Source organism: Microtus oregoni, unplaced genomic scaffold (assembly GCF_018167655.1).
Source record: "Microtus oregoni isolate MIOR12 unplaced genomic scaffold, Mior012 000017F_ref0000208, whole genome shotgun sequence".
NCBI classification, from domain to species: Eukaryota; Metazoa; Chordata; class Mammalia; order Rodentia; family Cricetidae; genus Microtus; species Microtus oregoni.
Window position 1 is genome coordinate 11,476,363 of NW_024543076.1, and position 27,078 is coordinate 11,503,440.

Genomic DNA, 27,078 nt, shown 5'->3' on the forward strand with positions numbered 1-27,078 from the left:
GATGCGTATGTCCCTGACTTCACAGTTTGTTACTGTATATTCCAGCTAACGGTAAGCCCGAGGCCAGTTCTCACTGCTGTCTGCCAACGCTTACTTTACATCTCCCTGTATTTGGTCCAGGAACTAGCTACTGTTAAAATAAAATCGGCAACCAACCTTCACCAATTATTAGATGAAAACAGGAGGTAATCTCAGTTATAAGAATAATTTCTACAAGCCCCCATGAGTCCCAGTCAGTTGATTCTATGGGCCATGTTGGAGCCTGTAGGGGTCTGACCTAGGTCCTCTGCACATTTCTTGTGGGACTCCTAACAGTGGGAGTCCTCTGACTCTTTCTGCCTGCTTGTGGGACCCCTTTCCTCCTACTTGGTTGCCTTGTGCAGCCATGATGTGATGGTTTGTGCCTAGCCTTACTGTAGCATGTATTTGGTTGATGTCCCTGGGTGGATCTGGGGAATCTGGGAGGTGGGAGACAGAAGCTGGAGAGAGTGGAAGTGAGAGAGGGCACACTGCAGTTGGGATGTGTATATGTGAAAAATAAAATAATTTTTTTTCCTATTAATCCCAGCACTCAAAAGGCATATCTCTGAGTTCAGGTCAGCCTGGTTTACATAGTGAGTTCCAGGCCAGCTGGGGCTACACAGACCTTGTCTCATATTGACTAAAAAAAGAAAAAAAAAAAGATTTCTGGGGCCAGCAAGTTGTTTCAATGCTTATGAGTAAAAGCCTGACACCCTAAGTTTGGGACTTGGAACCCACCATAGAAGGAGAGAACCAACTTCCAGAAGCTGTGCTCTGACTTTCAAGTGAACACCCCCCTCCCTCCTCCCCCACCAAGAAGAAGCTGAAAAGAAGTTCTTGTTGGAGTCTAAATGTGCAGGCCTGTAACCCTAGCTGAGCGAAGCCAGTAGGATCACAGATTCAAGGCCTGGCTAGGTTATAAATTCAAAGTCCACATGGGCAATTTACATGACATTCTAATTCAGTATAAAAAAATAAAAAGAAGGGTAGGTATCCTTGCCTAGTGCACACAAAGTTTCAGGCTCAGTCTCTAGCAACATAAACAATCTAAATATTATAATATATGTGCATATACATGCACACACATAACATACGCACATACTTGTATTTGAGAAAAATGACTGCAGGCCAGAATTTAAATGTTAGTCTTTTGCCCCAATTATATCACAAGGTTTGAAATTTAAAAGACTCAACTCAGTTTCTTACATGTTTGAATACCTACTGATCATGAGTGAAATACACATATTTTTTTTAAGAGTAAAGATTAAATAAGTTAATGTTACTATATAAAAATATATATTCTGATCAGGTGGTAGCAGTGGCGCATGCCTTTAATCCCAGCATTCGGGAAACACGAGACAAGTAGATATCTGTGAGTTTGAAGCTAGCCTCAGAGAAACCCTGTCTGGAAACAACCCCACCCCCTAAAAAAAAAACATACATACATATATACACACACACATATATACATATATATATATATAAATTTTGGCACAGAACAATAAATTCTATTCCGAACAGCAAGGCATCTTATAACTAGAACTTATTTGGCATTAAAAACCACACTTTAATTAGAAATTACATATTACATTCTACATACAGGTGTAATTCCAAGAAGTTTCATCCCATTGGCGAGGACAGAACGAACAGCTTTGAAAAGATGAAGCCTAGCCTACAAAATAAAAAATGATTAAATGTTCAAGATTATGTTAGCAATAAGCAAATAAAGAGTGGTTTTAGAAGTTATTCTAGGGGCTGGAGAGATGGCTCAGTGGTTAAGAGCATTGCCTGTTCTTCCAGCGGTCCTGAGTTCAATTCCCAGCAACCACATGGTGGCTCACAACCATCTGTAATGAGGTCTGGTGCCCTCTTCTTGCCTGCAGGCATACAAGCAGACAGAACAATGTATATATAATAAATAAATAAATAAAAAGAAGTTATTCTAATTTAAGGAAGGAATTTTGTATGATAGTCCTTTGCATACTCCAGGCAAGGAAACAGATTCTAGCTTCCAGTGGAGTGGCAGAAACTGTCACTTGGACTCCTGACAGAAGAAGACACCATTGGTAGTCTACTATTTTGGGAAATACTTAAACAGATTATTATGGCCCAATTCTATTTATTACCCAAGTCACAAAGTATACTGCTATATTTAATCAACAAGATATTTCAGGAATCTTCCTAAGACTTTTAGTGATAACATTTTATAATGTTAAGTTCAGTCAAAGTAACATACCCCAGCCACATCAGGAGGACTGTCTTTCACCTGGAGTGTTTTATGCGCCATAGCTGCAAGGTGACTGAAACAAGAGAAAAGTCAAAGTGAGGACGAGTAGGAACTTCCTGTCCACGAGTCCCATACCTAAGCCAACACTTTACTTGAAGGAAAAGCCTAGAATCACTAAAATCTGAAGTAAATGTAGTTGCTTGCCTGTGATAAAGTAAACACTGAACTCAAGCTTTAGACTTTAGTCCTGCTTCTACTAAATGACAAATTTTAAAAATTTTGATTTGACTATTTTAAAGAAATAGGACTTGCCTTTCTAACAAGTAATACTTCCTTATGTAGATAACTTTTTAAAGTATAACATGGTGTAGACCTTCCCTTGTGCCAGAGGGGGCTGGACAGGCACTAGTTATTACTGCGCTGCACACATACACTGGACACTCCTTGAAGTCCTTTCTCAGTTAAGGTATGGCAGCAATGGCCATGAAGTGCACATGATCATCAATTATTTTATGTGACATTTCACTAGACTTTCTGGCTTTGCCTTTATATGTAAGTAGGAAAACAATAACAACAACAACCACTTATTTAAATCTGAGGAGCCAGGGGTAGGACTGTAATACTTAGGGAACAAAAGCAGGAGGATTAGGAGTCCCAGGTTAGCCTGGGCTACACAAGTGAAACCCTTTCTCAAATGAGAAGCCCTCTCTGATTCCCTCAAAGCTGGGCTGGATGAACATCTCATATGTCCAGTTTTGGCAAAACACATGTCACTGTTATAATGACCCTTGCCATTGTCAATTCCTATGATTCTACCTTATATCACTAAATAAATACAATAAAATCTAATTGTCAGGAAAGATGTAACAGTTCCTAATAACTTATAGGAAAAAGCGATTTTTTAGGGCAAGGGAATTACTTATAAGAAACTTTTAGACGAAGGAGAAAATAGACGGGCTGGAGGGATGGCTCAGCAGTTAAGACTACATGCTGCTCTTCCAGAGGACCCTGTACCCACGTCAGGTAGATCACAATTGCTTCTAAAGCCAGCTTCAGAGGACCTGATGGCCCCTGAAGGCACCAAACACATATGGTGGTGCCACTTTATGAAACCAGCTCTTACATTCAAAGAAGCTAAATTCTGGCTGGACTTCATAGCTGAGTTAACACACCTAGAGGTCACTGAAAGCCTAGGTGGATGCCCAGGTGTGGATTTAGCCCGTGTAACCATCCTTTAAGAGCACAATTTCATAATCAACCTCACTTGTAGTGACTGCCCATGTGATTACTTTTACAACCTAAGCCAATGTAAGTTATGCATTCTTTATGTCCCTGACCCAGAGAGCAATGTACATGTATTTGAAAACAGTTATGGCAAAAGTAGCCTCATAAATTATCTGCCATAAATCTGAAAAGAGCATATGGATATTGTTTGTGACGGTATGTTCACGTGATGTTTGCTGTTCTGAGTGCTTCTGGGTCAGCTGGTGTCAGTAAAGTTTCCTCCTGTGTAAATAAAACTGTGAAAGGTGTCTTGGTGTCTCTTATTTCTTCTATTCAGTAGAGGGACAGACAAGACCGCATCGTACAGAGGCCAGTGACTCAGAAGCTACAGACAGATGACATGGGAAGAATAGAAGTTCTGCCTCACTCTGGTTAAGCCACTCTAAGAGGAAGCGCTTTGATTCCTTTCTTCAATGTAGCACCTACGCGTACTGGTGACCGAGTTTATCATAAATTTAAACTAGCATGCATGCCTGTGAGTACACACACACACACACACACACACGAATAAAAATAAGTCTTAAGATTTTGAAAAGAAAAAAGGGAGATTAAGAAAAATTACCTTAGCGTTAAAAGGTAGCCAACAATGTGCTTAGGTTGCAGGTCCTGAGATGATTTATAAAGTACTTCATCGAACCTAAAAGACGACAGGAACAGACTTCATTTGTTATATGAAGCTAACACATTAACATGTTAAACACTTTGGACGTTAAGGAGGCATATGAGAAAGGACCTGGGTACATCTGATCACTAATGTGCATTTTTCTTTCATATAAATTCCTTGATAGCAGAGACATTCTAAATCATCTTTGTATCTCTTAGATCTAGTCCTGCGCAAAAAGAGAAAAAGAAAAACCTTGCCTAACTATTAAGGCAGTGAGCTCTGGTCTCAGGGCTGAGGGAATCAGGAGGGCTTATTTTCTCTCACATTATAAGTTATGTGGTAGTAAATTTCGCTATCTGAACAAAGATCTGCCGAGCACTGTATGACAACTGAAGAAAGCTGCCTTCGTAGACACACTGCTCTGTGTTCTCTGACCTCGTGGAGTCAAGGTGTGGTCTGCCTGTGTGGCAGAACTAGGCAGACAAATGCACTGGAGATTGGGAACTGAAGCCACGAGGCAAATTGGAGGATTCACGGTGTCCGGACAACTGCACAGAGACTGGGCTTTTCCTTCCCCCGTCATAACAGCCTCAGAGGATGCTCTTATCCAAAGACCATGCTCTTCCCAGGCTTTACCTTCCTGGACCATGGCCTTAGATCGTGCACTACTACTTCGTGGCATTATATTTTGTGATAATATTTTTAAGGCTAGGATTGACCTTGAACATTGGCTTAAACGGTGATCCCAGTCTGTTCTGAAAAGGCAGACTCCTTTTGGGCCCTCCTAAGTCTGTCTAGAGGAAGAAGGCAATCTCTGAACCAATGATTCTAGAAGTCAGCAAAAAATGTTCTCAATTTAGTTAAGAGTATCAGACGTGGAAAAAAAAACAGAAAACCTCATACCTGAGAAGATGCTGGAGAATTGAAACAGACTGTGGCTCTTGTAAACAAGCAACGTTGACGTCATTTAGGTAACCACATCCAAAGGTCTCTTCCAAACTGTCACCAAGAGTTTAAACAAGTGTGAAAGGGTCAGTGTTTGAGGGTCCATAACTACATGTGATGAAATATTAGCTTTGGGTATACATTCTGTTTTTTTAATTAAACATTCATTTCTTCTCATTTTGTGTGCATTGGTGTTTTGCCCGTATGCATGTCTGTGTGAGGGTGTCGGATCCTCTGGAGATGGAGTTACAAAACAGTTGTTAGTTGTCATGTGGGTGCTGAGAATTGAACCCAAATCCTATGGGACAGCAGCCAGTGGTCTTAACCGCTGAGTCATCTCTCCAGCCCCTGGGTATACATTCTTGATCTCCCTAATATATAACCCTTGACTTTGACACTGACACTGATTTAAATCCTCATTTTTCTCAAAGTATTTTCAGTGTCTCTTACACTGTAGGTGACAGGATTTTCTCTGGCAGAATTACTCTGAGGATGAAATAAGGCAATAATTAAAAGTGTTTCTTATAGTAGGTGACTGATAAGTGCTTAGCAATAAGAGGCCTGCTGTGTTTTACCCAGAATTGAATAAAGAAGTTTTGGAAAAGTCCAGAAAACAGGACCAACCACCGATCTGAGAAGCACACCAAGCAGGCTCCAGCCCAGGGAAGGAGAGCCAAGCTTCCCTGAAGCCTCTTCTCACCTATGGAGGCGGGCGTGGGTATATTGTAGGAAGACTCCAGTGTCCCCACGACTCTGGAAGACGCGATCCCAACTGAACTGATAGTCAGATAAGAGTAAACCTTTGAAGTCCTAAAATGAAAACACATCATTACCCTGGTTTTGCTGCACACCAGACAAAAAAGACCCCTGAGGAAGAAGCCATAACACACCTGGATGATGAGAGCTGCGAGCCCCACCCTCTCTGCAGTCTCCTGTGGGTTCTCCATTTTCTTTGTTGCTGAAACAAATAAAGGCAGCTGCTTTCAATGTGCACCTCACTGTTCAAGGATAATGGATCAGCGTATGGAAAAAAAAATCTAAGAATGTACAATCAAAAAATAAGATGATAATGGATCTTCCCTTCCTAACTTGGGGTAATAGTCAGTTCTCCTGCCTACATCAAAGTGAAGAAACAGGAACTTCATTTGTTTTTAAAATAAATATTCCTTGTAAGGTATTAGATAAAGCCCTTATTTTTTCAAGGGTGAAGGTTAAATACTTATACTTTATCCAGTTTATAATGCAAGGACTTGGGCTGGAAGACAGCTTAGTTGGCAAAGTGCTTGCCTAATGTGGTGTTCGGAATGAGAACCCGCATAGGCTCATATCTGAATGTTCGGTCCCCAGGTGCTGGAACTGCTTGGAAAGAGGAGGAGGTGTGGCACTGAGGGGTTGGCTTTGAGGTTTCAAAAGCCCATGTCACTCCCAGTTAGCTCTCTCTGCCTTTTGCTTGTGGATCAAGATGTAAGCTCTCAGTTACTGTTCCAGTGTCTGTCAGCCTGCTGCCATATACCCGGTCATGATGGTCATGGACTGTAAACCTTTGGAGCCATCAGCCCCAAATTAAATGCTTTCTTTTATATGTTGCTTTGCTTATGGTGCCTCAACACAGCAATAATAAAGCATGACACCTTGAAAACACAAGGACCTGAGTGTGAAAACCAGAACCTATGTTTTTGTTTAAAAACAACAACAACAAACAAACCTCTGCGAGTAGTGGTTTGTGTGTGCAATCCCAGTGCTAGGGAGGCTCATGACCAGCCAGCCTAGTCGGTAAGAGATCCTGCTTGTTCGTGTTTTATAAAAAGTGGGAGCGTCTGAGAACTCTGGCCTCAACATGAATGTATGCATGTGCGCACTTGACACACAGACATGTATAAAAATACAAGCACGTCACAGGATGACTTGGACAACAGTCTGTCAACATTCAAGCTGTCCATGTCAAGAAGAGTAAACTTACACCAATGAACAACTGAGCTACATGTCAAATTAATGAAAGCTGCTTCTGATCAGGTTCAGTGGAGTCCAAGAAAGCATAAAAGTAGCAGAGTATTTACTCTTAATGGAAGCCATGTTCTGTAGCATTCTTGATTGAACCTCATTTAAGACATCTTCCAGAAAAGTGACATCCCCTCTTCTAGTCTTCATTCCCTTTATTATCCCAAAAGGTACATGCTGGCACCTGAAATGGACAGGCATTTATTAACCAAAAGCTAAAATGGTGTGAATGATGTGAGTATATCTTAGCACCCTTTCAGAAAACAAACTTTTAACCTTGTAGTAGAGTTTTTAAAAATTACCAAATAAATAGGACGTAGCCAGGAATGGCATCTGTGGCAGTCAATTCAAGCCCTGGGAAATGAAGCGGGAAGACTAGGAGTTCAAGGTCATTCTCAGTTACATACACAGTTGTTCAAGGCCAACTCCTGCAAGGGACCTCGTTTCAAACAAAAATTCTCATCATTTTTTAATAGCTGAAAAGTTGTACTGTATACAGGTACATTTTCACTATTTGCTGGACACCCAGACTGACACCATTTCCTTGCAATTGTGAAAGAGGTCTCTGTAGTGGGACATGGAGCCCTGTGGGTATATATCCGGACATGGTTTAGCCGAGTCATACAGCAGCTCCATACTGATTTCCATAGTGGCTGTGGCCAGTTTATAGTTCCACCAGCACAGGAGCAGCCTTCCCTTCCCCCACGTCTTTACTGTGATTTGTGGCCGTGTTTTCTTGGTGACAGCACTCTGACTACAGTGAGATGGGATCTCTAAGTAGTTGTCATGTGCATTTCCCGGTGCCTTATACTGGTGAATACTTAAACAATATTGGCACACACACACTTTTGCTGTTTTTTTGAGACAGGGTCTCTTTCTATAGCTCTGGCTGTTCTGGAACTCACTATGTTGAACAGGCTGGTCTCAAACTCACAGAAATCCTCTTTTGTTTACTTGACTGTTTTCTTTATTATACACATGCTTAACTTTATGAGGTTACATCTGTTAAATGTTAGCCTTATTGCCTGAGTGAATTGCCATTAGAAAGTGCTCATATCTTAAATTGTTTCCCATACTTTTTCTTGTAGTGGTTTTAGATCTTACTTAAAAGTCTAGGAGCCCATTAGGAGTTGACTTTTTTGTGCAGTGTGTGAGAGATAACTACCTTCTTCCATTATTCCTCATGCACATATCCAGTAGGTTATATTAAGTGAGATAACCCAGGCTCAGAAAAACAAACACTGCCATGTTCTCTCCTAACCTCTGATTTTTACACGTGGGCATTCATGTTGGAATCAGTTGTGTGTAGAGGCTAAGAAAGTGGAAAGGGACTCATGAGAAGCCTGGGAAGGGGTGGGGACAACGACAGTAAAACACATCTGACAGAGAAATGAAAAGAGGAATGGCGGTGGAAAGATTTAAGTGTGGATGGAGAGCAAAGAAGTGGGGGAGACCTTAGGGGAGAGGGAAATCACAACTAAGAATGGATGAGAAAGCTATTAGTAAACTGATTACTTTGTGAGCTAATTAAAAACAAAATAATATTTAAAGTTTGAATGGCAATACTGTGTGGATGCATAAACTGCTCCCAGAACCATTAAGTTTATTAAGAAAAAAAAAATCTCAGTGCCAGGGTGGATACCACCTTATGACTTGAGCACCTAAAACAATACAAGCTATCTGGTTATCCACCAATAGTATACGATATAATATGCATGCAGGACATTGAGAAATCAAGCTGGGACTAGGCTAGGAGTCTCTTCCCTGCTGGCTAGCTTTCATAGTGCCACAAGATGCCATAGGCTGGAGGAGAGGTATCAACAATTGATGGAGGAAGGTCATTGGTTAATTAATAAAGAAAACTGCTTGGCCCTGATAGGACAGAAAATTAGGTAGGTGGAGTAGACAGAATGCTGGGAGAAAGAAGCCGAGTCAGTCAGTCGCCATGATTCTCCGACCCGAGGCAGACACAGGTTAAGATCTTTCTGGGTAAGCTACTGCCTCATGGCCCTACACAGATTATTAGAAATGGGTTAGATCAATATGTAAGAGCTAGCCAATAAGAGGCTAGAACTAATGGGCCAAGCAGTGTTCAAAAAAAATAGTTTTTGTGTAATTATTTCGGGTATAAAGCTAGCTGTGCGGGCAGTCAGGTGCCAGAAACACAGCCTGCCGCTCTCCTATACAACAAACAATCTAACTCAGCTGTGAACCTTGCATGCCCTACTCCTCCCACCAGACAAGGGAAGACTGTTATAGAGGCACCTAACCGCTCTGAAGGAAATTCAGACCTGGTTATGCACACATGGCTAAAGCTCACAGCTTGAATGGCTTTGAGCCGAAATGAAGGAAGTGCTAGTGTTGTTCTGATAAATGGACATATTATACTTATGAATGTACCTTCTAAGTGTTGTCCAGCTTTGGTCAGAGAAACTTTATCCAGTGGGCAACAAGTCTAACTACAGCATGACTGTTGAATGCTGAGCCCAGTTGGAAAGAATGTAAGAGTTGGAGGAAGTAGGAGAGTGTTGTGGGACGATGTCGTCTACGTATGGCAGGGATATACATTAATAAACTGTGAACCTGCCCAAGATTGGCCCATAGAACATCCCCTCACGGAGTGGGGAGGGGCTCATGAGGTTTTGCCCTCTCTGAGGACATAGAGGCAGTTAACAGTTGCTGGTGAAGGGAGAGACATTTTTGTCTCTGAGGACATAGAGGCAGTTAACAGTTGCTGGTGAAGGGAGAGACATTTTTGTCCATACTGTAGCTCCAAGAAAGGCATTCATGATTCTATCAAAATATCTCCCATGTTCTTTAGGCAACCCTAACAAATCATGGGCCCATAAATAAAAATCAATCAACCAATAAATAAATATAAAGGAAGGATGCGAATGGAAGAAGAGGGAAACAGTGTGAATATGATAAAATGCAATATATACATGTATTAAGAAATCATCATGTTCCAGCTCTCGGGAGGCAGAGGCAGGCAGATCTCTGTGAGTTCGAGGCCAGCCTGGTCTACAAGAGCTAGTTCCAGGACAGGCTCCAAAGCTACAGAGAAACCCTGTCTTGGAAAAAAAAAAACAAAAAACAAGAAAAGATATCATTATGTATAATTAAAATATAAGATATAAAAAAGATGTGATTCTTTGCAGTTCACTAAAGTTTCATTTTACTGAGAAAACCATTAGCTTGTGATTAAATTACTGATTGTCTTTATGAGGAAGAGGAAATGGATATTAATAATTGATAACCAAAACACTGATAGCAGACATCTAATAAATATTATCAGGACATAAATTAGTACAAAATCAATCTGTCTTTTCATACTAACATCCTGAAAAGAGACGTGAACATAAATTACTGTAATGTCCTGAGGCATGGCTGACATATGACATTAGTGACCTTGATCAGGCAACAAAGAACAACATGGATCTTACCTTTCTGCCCATTCATACCCCATCATCTTCAGTATTTGGAACACTTGCTGAAAATGCCTCTTTTGCCCTTTGTCTGTCTTGGGGAAAGTTTTTGGAATTTAAACAAAACAAAGACAAGTTAATAAGTAAAAATGGGCTGGTCCTACACAAAAAACATTAGAGTTTTGTCAGACTAGAGTCATTGTCAATGCTTTAAATAAACATAGTAGTGGCTGGAGCATGGCTCAATGATTAAGGGTATTTACTATCTGCTCTTCCAGAGATCCCAAGTTTGGTTCCCACCACCCACATTGGGCGGTTCACAGCTCCAGCTCCAGGGATCTGATGCCCTCTTCTAGCTTGTGGGTGCCTGCACACACAGGCATTCATTTTCTTTCTCTCATACACATAAATAAAAATTAAAATAAATCTTAAGCACATGACAAGACTATTAAAGTTGATAGGAAAATAAGAGTGGTAGCACCTTAAGACAGGAGGAAACATGAAAAAAAATCCGAATATTCTATTTCATTTCCTTCTCTCTCAGATGTTATAATCTCTATTTCCAGAAGACCAAAGCTAAGCTGAACAAGATGGCGCCGCCTTCTTGGTTACAGGGAGGCAGAACATGCAAAGGAAGTAGGCAGAGAAGAGACTGGAATACCAGTCAACAACACAAGGATCAAGCTAGTGATAACACTGCCTTGGCTGGGTCTCAGGGACGATTGCTAAGTTGGGAGAAAAAAAACAATTCTAGAAAGTTACAAACTGTATGATGCCAGTTACACACTGTTAAATTGACAGCATCTGTGCCAAAGATCAAGGGAAGGGTCGGAGGGAGCTGTGATCCAGTGGAGGATCACCAGGAGGGAGCTGTGATCCAGTGGAGGATCTCCAGGAGGGAAGGGTCGGAGGGAAGTGTGATCCAGTAAATGACCATCCGTGTTCTGAATGTGGTGGTGGTTACACATCTATACATGGGACAGATGATGGAGGAAGGTCATTGGCTAATAAAGGCACTGCCCTGGCCCATTTTATTGGTTAGAGGATAGGTGGGAGGAGAAAACAGAACAAAATGCTGGTAGGAAGAGGAAGTGAGCGGAGAGACTCCACAGCTCTGCTCTCTCGGGAGCAGATGCCTCAGAGAGAGACGCCATGCCCCGCTCCCGGGATGAAGCTCCGACCCAGGATGGACTAGGCTAGAATCTCCCTGGTAAGCGCACCTTGGGGTGCTACACACAGATGATTATAAATGGGCTAAATTAATATGTGAGAATTAGCCTAGAAGAGAATGGGCCAGGCAGTGTTTAAATGAATACAGTTTGTGTGTTGTTATTTCGGGGCATAAGCTAGCTGGGCAGACAGCCGGGGTGCTGGGGACGCAGCCCCGCTGCCCTTATTACTTCGTCGGTAGAGCATGAGACTCTTAATCTCAGGGTCGTGGGTTCGAGCCCCACGTTGGGCGCCATACGAAGTAATAAGGGCAGCGGGGCTGCGTCCCCAGCACCCCGGCTGTCTGCTCAGCTAGCTTATGCCCCGAAATAACAACACACAAACTGTATTCATTTAAACACTGCCTGGCCCATTCTCTTCTAGGCTAATTCTCACATATTAATTTAGCCCATTTATAATCATCTGTGTGTAGCACCCCAAGGTGCGCTTACCAGGGAGATTCTAGCCTAGTCCATCCTGGGTCGGAGCTTCATCCCGGGAGCGGGGCATGGCGTCTCTCTCTGAGGCATCTGCTCCCGAGAGAGCAGAGCTGTGGAGTCTCTCCGCTCACTTCCTCTTCCTACCAGCATTTTGTTCTGTTTTCTCCTCCCACCTATCCTCTAACCAATAAAATGGGCCAGGGCAGTGCCTTTATTAGCCAATGACCTTCCTCCATCAGACAGAGTTCCATAAAACCAGCCTATACAGGAATGCATAGATAAACTGAAAAGATTTGAATGTTTCTACACATGTTAATCTAATCTTGACAAAGTAATTTCATGTGTCTGTAGAAGGGAGTGGGTGAAGGGTACTCAGAACCACTGGTAGTCTGAAATTTTGTGTCTTAAGATATTACAAAATTTTAAAAGTTTTTTTCTCATTTTCTTAATTTCTTCTTCCTTCCCTTCCTTCCTTCCTTCCTTCCTTCCTTCCTTCCTTCCTTCTCTCCCTTCCTCCCCCCCCCCCCCCCCCTCTCTCTCTCTCTCTCTCTCTCTCTGTGTGTGTGTGTGTGTAGCCCTGGCTGTCCTGTAGACCAGACTGGCCTTGAACTCAGAGATCACCTGCCTCTGCTTCGTGAGTGCTGGGGCTAAAGGTACGTACACCACTACCACCTGAAAAGTTCTTTTTAAAACATAGTTCTAACACTTTATTTTATTTACAGCAATAAAGCTTGTATAATAACACTATTATAAGTTGATACAGTTTTAAAATTTTATTTAAAATTTTAAAAAGATTTATTTATATGTATGAGTGTTCTACATGCATGTATGTCTGTGTACATGTGGGCTGTTTCTCCATTCCCTTGATGCAATTTTAAACATAAGAGAAAATATTCAGATTACAAACTCCTCCCCGCAAAATAAATTAAAAAATAATTTTTAAAAAATGCACTAATAGGACAAATAGGATGAATGCAAGTGCCTCATACTAACTCATGTACAGTAATTTCATCATATAATGCAAGTGCCCCATACTAACTCATGCACAGTAATTTCATATAACCACCTTCTTGATTTTGTTATTTTTTTCACTATGAAGCAATATAAACTTTTGACTTTTGAGTCTTTTAAAAAATAAATTTAATGCTTGGAGAAATGGCTCAGTCGTTAAGGCTGCTCTTTCAGAGGTCCTGAGTTCAATTCCCCACAACCACATTGTGGCTTACAACCATCTGTAATAAAATCTGGTGTCCTCTTCTGGCCTGCAGGCATGCCTGCAGACAGAACACTGTATACATAAATGCAAATAAATCTTAAAAAAAATTAAAAGACGCCACTATCTTAATCAACTTAGTATTTAATTGTTTTCCGCAGTTTCACAAAATTGTTTCTGGCAATTTTTTCAACATAGTTTCCTTTTTGCTTTCTGCTGGTGAGTGAGGGCACATGTGTACACAGGTGTTCCTGCCACGATTCACACGTGGAGGTTGAGGACAATTTAGAGGTGATTCTCTCCTCCCTTCATTACGTGGGTTTTAGGAACTGAACTGACATCATCAGTCTTACAAGGCAAGCACCTTACCCACCGAGTCATCTCTCTGGCCCTGGTTTCCGATTTCTGTCTCTGTCTAGTTTCCATGAGGTAGGTTCATAATCTTTTGTTTTTTATTGTGATTACTTACCACATAAATCATGGTATCAAAATTATACTTGTCCATGCGATCTATAGCAGCTGCAAGATCCCTGAAAAAATGGGTTATAATTACTTTTACTGTATTATTCTGTGGCCTGGAGCATATGACACATCCTTGTGGAGTCCCAGTACACTTTGATAAGAAATAATAACAAAATTGGGTTTGAAAAAACAAAACAACAATGCCCTGGAAAGTACAATTAAAATGCAACTTAGTTAGTTACAAAAGCTGTAGAGCAAGTAACCGTGAAAGGTCTCAGGTGTCTTACACTTAACTAAGCCTTCACAGAAAAGAACCATCTAGTTACTACTTTTCTACCACACATTTTCTCAAAAGAACAATTATAATTATAGATGAGAAAGAGCTAAAGAAGTACCGTTTACCCTAGTCTGTGTTGGCAAAAACATTCAAAATGGCTCACTCAGAAGCAGTAACTTCTACTGCATTTAAAAAAACTCCTAAGACCCTGGATCGCTCAGTGATTATTAGGAGCCACATACTATTTCCCTTTCTCTCTCTCTCTCTCTCTCTCTCTCTCTCTCCCTTTCTTTTTTTTTTTTTTTTTTTGAGACAGGGTTTCTCTGTAGCTTTGGAGCCTGTCCTGGAGCTAGCTCTGTAGACCAGGCTTTGCTCGAACTCAAGAGATCCGCCTGCCTCTGCCTCCCCAGTGCTGGGATCAAAGGCTTGCGCCACAACCGCCTGGCTCATACTACTTCGGTAGAGGAGCCAAGTGAAGTTCCCAGAACATGAAAGGCAGCTCACAACTGCCTATAACTACAGCTCCAGAGGATTCAACAAACTCTTCTAGACCCCAGGGCACCTGAACTCCCATGTATATGTGTGTATTTATACACACACCCACACCCCCCTCTCGTAAGGCATTCCATTTTTTTTCTCATTAACCCCAATTGCAAGAAATTGATGAAGAGAAATACTAAACCAGACAGAGATGAGTTCTCTAAGGGGTTTTTAGAAAATTAACTGGTTGTCTCAGTTACTTGTAATAATGAAATTTTCAACAGCATAACTACCACTGTTAGAAATGTGCTCCTGTGTAAAGCTGTGGGCATAGCTCAGTGAGTGGAACAGTGCTTGTCTAACAGAAACATAATCTTGGATTTAATTCCTAATTTAGTTAGGAATTAATGGCAACAAACCAATGTGTACAGCGGTTTATAACCTACTTAAAACTCAGGCCGGGGTGACACTGGGACCTTCTGCCAGAGGTGGATGGTTATGGCTGTTTCACTGCCCTGCCTTCTCTTCCCATTGGCTTTATTCAAGAAACCATGTGTGCTTGGTAAGTGCAACTCTCATATATGAAGAATGAGTCCTCACTTCCACAGGCATGGTATGGAGAAGCCCATTTTCTCATTTTTCACAATATAATGAGGTTTGGTATTGCATGTAAAATGGTCTCTAATATGTGAGGTCAACATTGAACCTTAACTTGGTCATTTTTTAGAATATATTTCCTGATAATGTGTACTTAATATATAATTATGAAGGACCACGGACAGAATGATGTGCTATGCTGTGAACAGTTTATGATAGTCAATACATTTTAATATAAAATCCCATTCTTCTGATATTAAATCTTTCTGGAAATTGTAACTGGCAATAAATAGAAACCCAGAAAATATTCCTAAAATATGCAAATAGATTTATAGTTTGTAACTAAATTTTTTAGGAAAGAGTTTGGAGGACAAGATGACTGTTTGCTTTCATCTTGGGACAAGGAGTCTGGAGTCTCAGGCTGCTCACCCAGACAGTACAAACCTGGTTGCATAGAGAGAAGTTCCATCACTTCGCATCACAGTGCAGACAGAAGAGAGGTCACCTGTCCCTGAGAGATCTACTACAACATTTCCTGTTCTGGAAAACACAAAAGAGAAGCCCAAAATCAACATAATGACTGTATGTGAAGACAGAGTCGTTAGAGCACTTTTGGCAACCAGAAGCTATTCTTATTGTAAGTGGTGTCAGTTCACACTAAAAGCAACAACTGTCAAAACCAAGAAGTTAGCTGACATGGTGAAAATTAAAACTACAGCCGGGCGATGGTGGCGCACGCCTTTAATCCCAGCACTTGGGAGGAAGAGGCAGGCGGATCTCTGTGAGTTCGAGACCAGCCTGGTCTACAAGAGCGAGTTCCAGGACAGGCTCCAAAACCACAGAGAAACCCTGTCTCGAAAAACCAAAAAAAAAAAAAAAAAAAAAGAAAATTAAAACTACAATGATAGTTCCTCATTTGTGTTAGAATCCTTTTATTTAAACAAATAAACAAAACCCAAAGAAGGGATGGCAGGCATTGGCAAGGATGTGGAGAAAAGGGATCCTCACATACCACAGGGAGGAATGTGAGTTAGTACAGTCATCACAGAGAGTAGTAAAGAGGGTCTTGAAAAACAGTGAAATAAAGAATGATTCTTAAATCCAGCAATTCTATTAATAAATAAATAAATATATATATATTAAATATATATATTATTTTTAAGATATAAAAATAAGGAATTAAAAATATTGTGCTGAAAAAATACTGCACTGCCATGTCCATTGTAGCATTATGTACAATAGTCAAGACATGAAATCAACCTCAGGCTTCGTCTGCTCATAGATTTTAAAGATGTGATAGAGTTTTCTATTTCCATCCATTGTTTTTTACCGCAGCGTAGTACTCTAGCGTGTATATATATTCCATACTTTCTTCATCCATTCTTCCATTGAAGGGCATCTAGGTTGTTTCCAGGTTCTGGCTATTACAAATAATACTGCTATGAACATAGTTGAACAAATGCTTTTGTCATATGATAGAGCATCTCTTGGGTATATTCCCAGGAGTGGTATTGCTGGGTCCAGGGGTAAGTTGATCCCGAATTTCCTGAGAAACCGAAACACTGACTTCCACAGTGGTTGCACAAGATGGCATTCCCACCAGCAATGGATGAGGGTACCCGTTCCTCCACAGCCTCTCCAGCAAAGGTTATCCTTGGTGCTTTTGACTTTAGCCATTCTGACAGGTGTAAGATGATATCTCAAAGTTGTTTTGATTTGCATTTCCCTGATTGCTAAGGAAGTTGAGCACGACTTTAAGTGTCTTTTGGCCATTTGAACTTCCTCTGCTGAGAATTCTCTGTTCAGTTCAGTGCCCCATTTTTTAATTGGGTTAATTAGCATTTTAAAGTCTAGTTTCTTGAGTTCTTTATATATTTTGGAGATCACACCTTTGTCTGTTGTGGGGTTGGTGAAGATCTTCTCCCAATCAGTAGGTTGCCTTTGTGTCTTATTGACTATGTCCTTTGCTTTACAGAAGCTTCTCAGTTTAAGTAGGTCCCATTTATTCAATGTTGCCCTTAATGTCTGTGCTTCTGGGGTTATACATAGGAAGCGATCTCCTGTGCCCAGCTCCTGTAGGGTACTTCCCACTTTCTCTTCTATCAGGTTCAGTGTGTTCGGGCTGATATTGAGGTCTTTAATCCATTTGGACTTGAGTTTTGTGCACGGTGATAGATAAGGGTCTATTTTCATTCTTCTACAAGATGACATCCAGTTGTGCCAGCACCATTTGTTGAAGATGCTTTCTTTCTTCCATTTTATACTTTTAGCTCCTTTATCGAAAATCAGGTGTTCATAGGTTTGTGGGATAAAATCCGGGTCTTCTATACGATTCCATTGGTCGACTTCTCTGTTTTTATGCCAGTACCACACTGTTTTCATTACTGTAGCTCTGTAATAGAGTTTGAAGTCAGGGATGGTAATGCCTCCAGAAGATCCTTTATTGTATAGGATTGTTTTGGCTATCCTGGGTTTTTTGTTTTTCCATATAAAGTTGATTATTGTCCTCTCCAGATCTGTGAAGAATTTTGATGGGATCTTGATGGGGATTGCATTGAATCTATAAATAGCCTTTGGTAGAATTGCCATTTTTACTATGTTGATCCTCCCAATCCAAGAGCAAGGGAGGTCCATCCATTTTTTGGTATCCTCTTCAATTTCTTTCTTCAATGCCTTAAAGTTCTTGTCAAATAGATCTTTCACTTCCTTGGTTAGATGTACCCCAAGATATTTTATGCTGTTTTTGGCTATTGTGAATGGTGAAGCTTCTCTGATTTCCCTCTCTGCTTCCATATCCTTTGTGTATAAGAGGGCGACTGATTTTTTGGAGTTGATCTTGTATCCTGCCACATTACTAAAGCTGTTTATCAGCTGTAGGAGTTCTTTGGTGGAGTTTTTAAAGATGTGATAGATACCTAACATGAAATAGCACTGCTCAGGCCTTAAAAATGAATGACATTGGTGACAACACAAATGAACCTGGAGGACATTTTGCTCAAAGAAGTAAGTCAGGCACACAAAAAAACAAAAAAAACAAAAATTACATGACAGCACAAATGGAATTTGTGAAGGAGAAAAATAGTTAAAATACCAGCTGTAGGAAGGGTTGAGATATTAGTTAAAGGATACAAAGTTGCAGTTGGAAAGCAAGAGCAAGTCCTAGAATTACAATTTAATGTTCATATCCAGCTGAGTATATGAGGTGAGAGGCACATAGCTCATCCGCACCACAGCTAAGTGTACTAACGTGCCTGATTTAATGAGCACATGCAGCAAAGCCTCAAGATACAACATGAAAATGCAAAATCTGCTGTTAACTTTCTCAAAAAGGAAAGAATTCTACTATATACAAGGTAACAATATCAATAGGGATGTACTACCATTACTTTACGCCTATTTTCATAAGTTGACTTAAATATTTTTTGAAACTGGCAGCTGTCTGTTCCCACCCCCAAAAGGGTGAGGTTAAGTCACAAAAGCACATTCTGTTTCCTCTTTTCAAATCATTAATGTAACTGGAGGCAGGCTTCATTGTTTTTATACTTCTGTCCCCTTTTATAAGAGGAGCCATCCTTTCTCCTATTAACATGAGACTTTGGTCATGATAGCGATATAGCCTATGAGAAAGCATCTCATTACTTCAATTCGTGAGTCCCCTGCCTTGGCCTTCTGCATGTGGCCCTGACTATCACGGAACTCACAGAGAACCTCCTGCCTCTGCTTCGCAAATGCTGAGATTAAAGGTTAGTACCACCATGCCTGGCAAGAGAAAGTACAAATGGAAAACACTACATACCTTATCTTTGTCCTCACTCAGAGACTATATTGACATCAGTGTTAAAGAACACGCATACTTGACTAGAGCACAGTAACCTGGGGCTGGATGTGGTGGCATGTGCCTTTAATCTCAGTGCTGGAGGATCTCTGTGAGTTTCAGGGCAGCGTGGTCTGCAAGTAGTTCTAGGCCAGCCACGACTACATAGTGAGTTACAATCTTCAAGAAAACAAGGGAAGGAAGGGAAAGGGGAAGGGAGGGAGGCAGGAAAAGGGAAAGGGAGAATAGTAGCTTGATCATACATTGTTTTCTGTAGAAGTCCTTTGCTGTCCAGCAACTTTAAAATATCTCGAGATTTTTCACGGTAAAACGATTCTCCTGAATATTCATCAAAGTACACTCCAAGGCGCTAAGAAGATTCAGAAGTATGGGGAAAATGTTGGTTAATTTTTTACTAAGACAAAACTAAAGATGTCTTACCCCTGCCACAAAGATGGAAACTAAAGCTTAGACTTTCTAACAACCACAGTGCCAGTGGCCAAATCCTCAGTGTGTATCTGCAGTCACAGGCATTCATGGCCTCAGGATCTAGATAGCACTGAACATTTACTGTAACAGCTACTCATCACACTCAGGCAGTCATGCGGCCAAGGCAGCTGTGAAGGCTTCTGCAGCCAGAAGTCTGCACTAACTGCACAGCCTGGCAAAGGGAACCATCATGCTCCAGTCCAGCCTCTTGGCTCCCGTTCCACACCACTGCTCACCTTGCTCACTCACCCCCAGTACAGTCTTCTTTCCCACCATCTAGCACTACCTCACAAATTATGTTTTCTGAGAGAATGAGGACAAGAGAAGCTCTGGATTATTTATTTGTTTTCAGCTCTCTCACCCAAGAACATCATTTGACTGGAGTTTCAACTAAACTAGACATCTACTTAAGCAGCAGGCAGTAAGCACAATACCAGCAAGGGAACACAGAGGTTCTGGGGTACCTTGTAAATCTGAATGTACTCTTCAACGCTCAAGTTCCGAAATCTTTGCCACAGTGAAAGTGCCTGCACGTCACCCAGTTCTAGTCGATGGAAGAATTCGTGTGCCAATTTCGCTACATTTTTATCATCTGCAGCTTCTTTATTAACCTGTACGTAAACCTAAAAGTACATTAAATGTACTATTATACACTGTTATTTCCATACAAAAACTTAATTGAGAAAGGCTTATCACAGTAGCATGGCTTAATCCAGTAAATGAAAGATGAATGGGAGGTTTAACAGCTACTAAAGATTATTTTCTATTGTTTATTCTTTGACAGTCTCCCATGTCATGATACACTCCAATTGTGCTTCCCTCCACCCCCTCTCACCGTTATCATCCTCCATTCTCCTCTATCCATCCCGTCCCCAGATTTATGACCTCTGAACAGGGCCATTTGTATGACCACTGGGTTGGATATGCCCACAACTGAGGGCAATGACTCTCCCAGCGCTGAACCTATCATCAAAGGGTTGAGCATCGCGGGTGGGGACTTTGGAGTCTTCTTCCACCTACATCTGACTATTCCCCAGCCTAATCTTCTCAGATGTGGTCCAGGAGCTATTTTTTATGAAAAAACTTAAAGCTATTCTTTCAAGCTATAAAAGACAACAGGCGGTGACTGCAAACAGAAATAGTTACAGGAAGGTTAACTAATTCCAGCTTGGACTCTTAAGCATTATGTGGAACAGGCATTTTGTGGTTTTGCACTATCCACTTTGCTGGTTTAGTTCTGTAAACTGGAAAGGTATGGGGCTGATGGTTTACTAAGGCTCACTTCTAATGCAGTTTTAATTGTTTTTTCGGTACCCGCCATTAGTAATTTGCAAATTGTAGGGGTTAATAATATCAATTAATGTTAGGCTTTGTCGCAACAGTAATCAAGATTTTTCATTATTAGCAAAAAGGAAAGTCGAAAAAACTTCAAACTTCTCTCAGAATTTCACTATGTGTATTTTAAAGTTTCCATTATTATTGATATCTAGCTTTATTTCATTATGGTCTGATAAGAAAAAGAAATTATGATATGGGGTTTCCTTCTGTATGCTAAGAATATGTTTTATTACCATTGGTTAATAAAGCAGTTGCTTTGGTCTGTGGCAGGACAGAATATAGGTAAGTAGAAATCTAAACTGAATGCAGGGAGAAAGAAGGTGGAGTCAGGTAGACTCCACAAAATTGCCGAAGGTAAAAGATGCCAGAATCTTACCGGTAAGCCAAAGCCTCGTGGTAAAATATAAAATAATAGAAATGGGTTAATTTAAGATTTAAGAGCTGGCTAGGAATATGCCTGAGCAACTGTTGGCCAAACAGTGTTGTAATAAATACAGCTTCTGTGTGATTATTCATGTCTGGGTGGCTGGGGAATGAAGGTGCAGTCTCTGCTTACAAAATTATTTCAATTTTTGTGATTGTTAAAAGCCTTGCTTTATGTTGCAAAACATGACTTATTTTAAAGAACGCTCTAAGGCCTTCTGAAAGAATGCGGCTGAAACCAACACTGTGCAAATGCTGAGAAGGACACCTGCCCACACCTCACTGGGAGAGCAATGAGCCCAGAGCTGCACGTGGGGAGCAAGTGCTCTGCACTCAGGCACATACATCCCAGTACTGAGTCTGAATGGTAAAAGAATCACAGAAATTTAAAGTTTTTGCATTCAATCCCCAGCACTGGGGGAAAGGAAGGAAGGAAGGAAGGAAGGAAGGGGGAGGCAGAAGAGAAAGGAGATATTAACTGAATTTCAGCATATCAGCACTTCAAACAATTAACAATAAAGTTTAAAATTTCTGCCTAAAACAAAATCCAACTTCCAAATTCATCATTGAATTTCTTCTCCTTAATATATTACCATTGCACATGAAAAGTATTTGAACCTTAATCTCTTTCCTATGTTGTTTTTCTTATTTTTATTTATTTTGTAATATAATAAAAACATCTTCTCTTTCTGTTTTGTTTCTTTGAAACAAGGGAATACACCTCATCCTTCTGCCTCTACTTCCCAAATTCTAGAATTGCAGGATGTGCCATGGCCCCTATAAAATGCCTTTTCTCCTACAACTGGGACTTGTACCCAGTCTTGTGAATGCTAAGCTAGTTAGTGTTCGACCACTGAATGATCTGCCCAGCCTTTGAATATCATTCAAGGATGACACTAACTTTTGTAGAACAGTGTGCACTAGGTTCATGTTGAAAATAGTATGGTTTGCACAATTCACTGAGGTCAGATACACACTGTATACCTTGTCCCTATGAGGTGCCCCCATTCTGATGTTGCATACTGCAGTATTATAGCAGAAAGCTGCAGGTGGGTAGAAAGGCATGCATTTTTTGGAAGAAGGAGAACTGTCTAGATTGGAGAGGACTGGGAGCACTGCCAGGAAAACAGCAGCTGAGGAGTCCACAGGGTGGGGCAAGCCTCCGAGGGCACTACTCCTAGTGCGCCTACACAGGATGGCAGAGTCCCTCTAGTTCTTCTAGGTCTAAAATAATAAATAATAAAATATTAAACTAAAATAATAAAAAGAAGAAAGTATGATGCAGGCATAAACTCTAAAAGAAATAGAGAATTCAACTTTACTACATAGGTAGCTTCAAGGGAAAGATCAAGCAAAAAGGAAATGACAAATGCCCTCTCTGAGTTCTTTGGTTAGGGATGTAGACCCTTAGTTTGGCGAGTACTCTTCCTTACAGAGACAGAACATCTGTAGTTTGGTTCCCTGTATGTCTATCACTAACATGTGTGACACAGAAAACAATGAGACAATAAAAATGAAATTTGACTCTGGAGAGTACTTGGGCAGGAGGACCAGGTAACAACACCCAGGTGAAGCCTGCAACATACAGAGAACTGATGTCTCGCAGGGTTGGTGGGGACAGCTTGTATATTGGAGACCAACATGGAACGAAGATAATAAACCTGGGTCTGGGAACAATTTGCTAAAGTTGTAGTAAAAAATGTCATTTTCTGAGTATTAAAAACATAATACAGAAAATAATTATAGAGAGTGAGAGGGAATATTTTATTTATTGATAATGGTAAAGTGGATTTAGTTTTTAAGTTTGTGCCTACTGATTATACCCTTAATGGAAAAGATAAGCTAAGTTTCTAGTCTCCATGTCAGGTGCAGAACGGGAGGGGTGACTCAGCGGCTCAAAGCACTCACTGCGCTGCCAGAGGTCCTGCGTTCAGTTCCTAGCACCCACCTAAGTGGGCTCTAGCTCACTGTAACTCTAGCTTATAAGGAATGTGATGCCTCTAGGGCAATTGCACTCATGTGAACATACCAACATGCACAGACACAGAACTAAAATAATAAAAAGAAGAAAGTATGATGCAGGCATAAACTCTAAAAGAAATAGAGAATTCAACTTTACTACATAGGTAGCTTCAAGGGAAAGATCAAGCAAAAAGGAAATGACAAATGCCCTCTCTGAGTTCTTTGGTTAGGGATGTAGACCCTTAGTTTGGCGAGTACTCTTCCTTACAGAGACAGAACATCTGTAGTTTGGTTCCCTGTATGTCTATCACTAACATGTGTGACACAGAAAACAATGAGACAATAAAAATGAAATTTGACTCTGGAGAGTACTTGGGCAGGAAAAGAAACCTGAGATATAGAGAATAAAGCTATCCAGAGGACAAAATGAAGAAAACTGGGTGTTCACATTGGGCAAACCTCAGGAAGAACTGAATGGCTTAATGAATAAAACAAAACATAAAACTTTAGAATACAATTTATAGAGTGGTTTTCCTGTACAATGAGAAAATAAAAGGGCAAAAAAACATACACTAAAGATTTACAAATCTTGTTGGGCAGTGGTGGTGCCAGCCTTTAATCCCAGCACTGGGAAGGGAGAGGTGGGTGGATCTGTGAATTCAAGGCCAGCCTGGTCTGCAGAGTAAGTTCCAGGACAGCCAGGGCTGTTGCTATAAATACCAGAAAGAAAGATGAAATATATAAACTGACAGAACAGAGAGAAATTTCTGTGTCTTTCTTAGCCATTAGCCTGTGTGGATTTTATGGTTTGTTTGTTTTGAGGCTCTGTAGCACAGACTGGCCTCCTGAGAGCTAGGACTATAAATGTGCATTGCCTGACCAGATCCTATGCATTACTTCTAAGATGATTCCATGTATCTGGGGAATTACTGTTTAAAATCAAGTAAAACAGAATACTTTTTTTTTTTAAAGAAACCAGTTGGACTGGAACTGAAATTAGTCAGGTCTTGGGATTGCCTTAAAAAGTCTTTGTGAAGTATTCTGAAAAAAATGTTGAAGCATTCTCTAATGTTGCCTTACCAACTTACTTCAAAGAGATGTTGTAAAGGATTGGACTGGAGTTTTTCTTCATAGCCAAACAGCTGGAAACCTGTTCCCAGCAGACCTGTTAAGATAATCAGTAAATGAAACATTATTCAATAAAATAATAGAGCAGTCAGTCATGGTGAAAACCAGGTATAGTTCTATAAAAAGATGAACTTCTCAGTTATAAACCCCGAGAATCACTGCTATATATAAGGCATATTTTATAAAATGACACAGTAAACAGAGACTGCTCTTTTGTTCCCAGCCACCCAGACCCAAATAATCACACAGAAACTATATTAATTATAACACTCTTTGGCCTATTACTCAGGCTTCTTACTAACTAACTCTTGCATCATAAATTAACCCATTTCTATTAATCTATATATCACCATGAGGATGTGGCCTACTGGAAAGGTTCTGGTGTCCTACTTCTGCAGCTACATGGCATCTCTTTGACTCCACCTACTTTCTCTCTCTATCTCTGCCAACCTGGCCATATTCTGCCCCACCATAGGCCAAAGCAGCTTTATTCATTAACCATTAAGAGCAAAACATATACAGAAGGACATCCCACATCATGGCACATCAAAAGAAAAACACTGAAAAGCTTATTCCAAACTGCAATGGCTCACTGAGCCTAAGTTAAAAGATTGTAAGCTCATCCAACACAGAGTCTAGGTCTACTTATGATGGAGGAAGGTCATTGGTTAATAAAGAAACTGCCTTGGGCCCATTTGATAGGCCAGCCCTTAGGTGGGTGGAGTAAACAGAGCAGAATGCAGGGAGGAAGAGGAAGTGAGGTAAGACGCCTCAGACAGACGCCATTTCCTCTCCTCTCTGGGGCAGACGCGATGAAGCAAGCCACCAGGTCAGACATGCTGAAACTTTCCTGGTAAGACTGGTGCTACACAGGTTACTAAATATGGGTTAGGCAAGATAAGTCACTACCTCGTGGTACTACACACATTAACAGAAATGGGCCAAGCAGTGTTTATATGAATACAGTTTGTGTGTTGTTATTTTGGGGCATAAGCTAGCCAGGTGGCCAGGAGCTGGGTGGCAGGAACGCAGCCCGCAGCTCCCACAACAACTTATCTTTGCATTCAGTAATTCTTTGGCAGACAGTAAGAAAACAAACATTTATTGGACAGTTACTTTGTGAGGCACTAGACATTCAAAATTATACTGATATACTCAAAGTTATATTAATCTGAACTCTCAAAAAATACTAAATGAGGTTTTAGAATAGTCTTAATAAACAATAGTAAAAGATGACTATAATTTTAGTTTCAAAGGACAAATATGATGTGGGATTCCCCTCTGTATGCTATGAATATGACTTATTACCATTGGTTATTAAAGAAGCTGGCTTAGTAAAGCCAGGCAGGAAGTCCAAACAAAAGCATAGAGACAAAGTAGGCAGAATCAAGGAGACGCCATATAGCTGCTGAAGGAGACAGATGCTCCGGAACCTTACCAGTAGGCCACAGCCTCATGCTGATACACAGAGTAATAGAAATGGGTTAATTCGAGATGTAAGAGCTAGCTAGAAGTATGACTGAGTCATTGGCTGAAAGGTGTTATAATTAATATAGTTTCTGTGAGATTATTTGGGTCTGGGTGGCCAGGAAATGAATGAACAGTCTTTGCCTACACAAACACAACCTGGGTCTAGAGCAGGATGTAGGCTTGTTATTTTGAAAAACTAATGTTTAAGCAGCCATGCCAATCATCAAGCTTCATATCTAAAAGGTTTATGAATGCTCACTTTGCATCCTTTTATGGAAGATTTGTTTAATTTTATGTGGATGAGTGTTTGCCTGCATGTATGTATGTATGTATGTATAGTACAGGCATTCCTGGTGCATGCAAAGGCCAGGAGAACAAATTGAGTCCTCTGGAACAGGAGTTAACAAGTTGCTGTAAGCTGCCATGTGGATGCTGGGAACCCAACTCGGGTCCCCTACGAGAGCCACAAGTGTTCTTAACTGCTGAGCCATCTCTCCAGCACCAATGCTCATTTTCCTATGAGACTCAGCAGAGAGCACAATGCTATTTTGAGAAGAAGAAATGTTCTAGATCCCAGAGAACACTGAGGAAGATGTTTAAAGTTCTGTTTATTTCAAAAGAAAAACAAATGTGATTATGATTCAGGGTACTGGGAGCAGAACGTGCAGAGATGCCCAGTGATTACTGAAAAGATGGGAAAAGCAAAAACTATTCCATTTAACATTCAGTTTGATACATGTTGAAAAACTAATTCTGTGCACAGAAGCCATGTGCCAACTTTCAAATGGAATATCTGAAAGAAAATTTTAATTCTTCTAACAGCTGTAATGAAATGCTAACAGGTCATTAATAACATTATTCCTGTGTTGTGGAATATTAGTTTAAGATATGTTACATTTGTTTATGCTGTGGAATATTTGTTTAATGATGCAAAGATGTGTTTCATTCTTTTATGTTGCATTTGTTTAACTCTGTAAAACTGAATTACATTGCCTGCCTCATCCACCCGATTGGTCTAATAAAGAACTGAACGGCCAATAGTTAGGCAGGAGGAGGAAGGAGAGGAGGGGCTGGCATGCAGAGAGAATAAATAGGAGGAGAAATCTAAAGGAAAAAAGAAAGTGAGTAGAGAAAAGGAGAGGACTCCAAGGGTCAGCCAGTCATTCACAGAGTAAGAAGGAAAGAAGGATATATAAAGAAAAGGTAAAAAGCCTAGAGGCAAAAAAAAATAGTTAAAGAGAAATGAAATAATTTAAGTTAGAAAATCTGGTT

General features: G+C 40.5%; 1 protein-coding gene across 2 annotated transcripts in view; it reads right to left on the reverse strand.

Annotated features, from left to right (window-relative positions):
* Positions 1-1,493: 1,493 nt before the first annotated feature.
* Positions 1,494-27,078, reverse strand: part of LOC121458441 (probable arginine--tRNA ligase, mitochondrial) — a 47,348-nt gene continuing 21,763 nt past the window's right edge. For both annotated transcript variants that reach the window (XM_041667746.1, XM_041667747.1), the window contains 13 exons: positions 24,297-24,373; positions 19,950-20,108; positions 19,260-19,366; positions 15,627-15,722; positions 13,836-13,896; positions 10,523-10,599; positions 7,139-7,263; positions 5,972-6,039; positions 5,782-5,891; positions 5,040-5,135; positions 4,095-4,169; positions 2,258-2,321; positions 1,494-1,693 (listed from right to left, as the gene is read on the reverse strand). In XM_041667746.1, the coding sequence (XP_041523680.1) occupies positions 1,607-1,693; positions 2,258-2,321; positions 4,095-4,169; positions 5,040-5,135; positions 5,782-5,891; positions 5,972-6,039; positions 7,139-7,263; positions 10,523-10,599; positions 13,836-13,896; positions 15,627-15,722; positions 19,260-19,366; positions 19,950-20,108; positions 24,297-24,373 (1,202 nt within the window). In that variant the 3' untranslated portion in view covers positions 1,494-1,606. The remainder of the gene's footprint in view (positions 1,694-2,257; positions 2,322-4,094; positions 4,170-5,039; positions 5,136-5,781; positions 5,892-5,971; positions 6,040-7,138; positions 7,264-10,522; positions 10,600-13,835; positions 13,897-15,626; positions 15,723-19,259; positions 19,367-19,949; positions 20,109-24,296; positions 24,374-27,078) is intronic.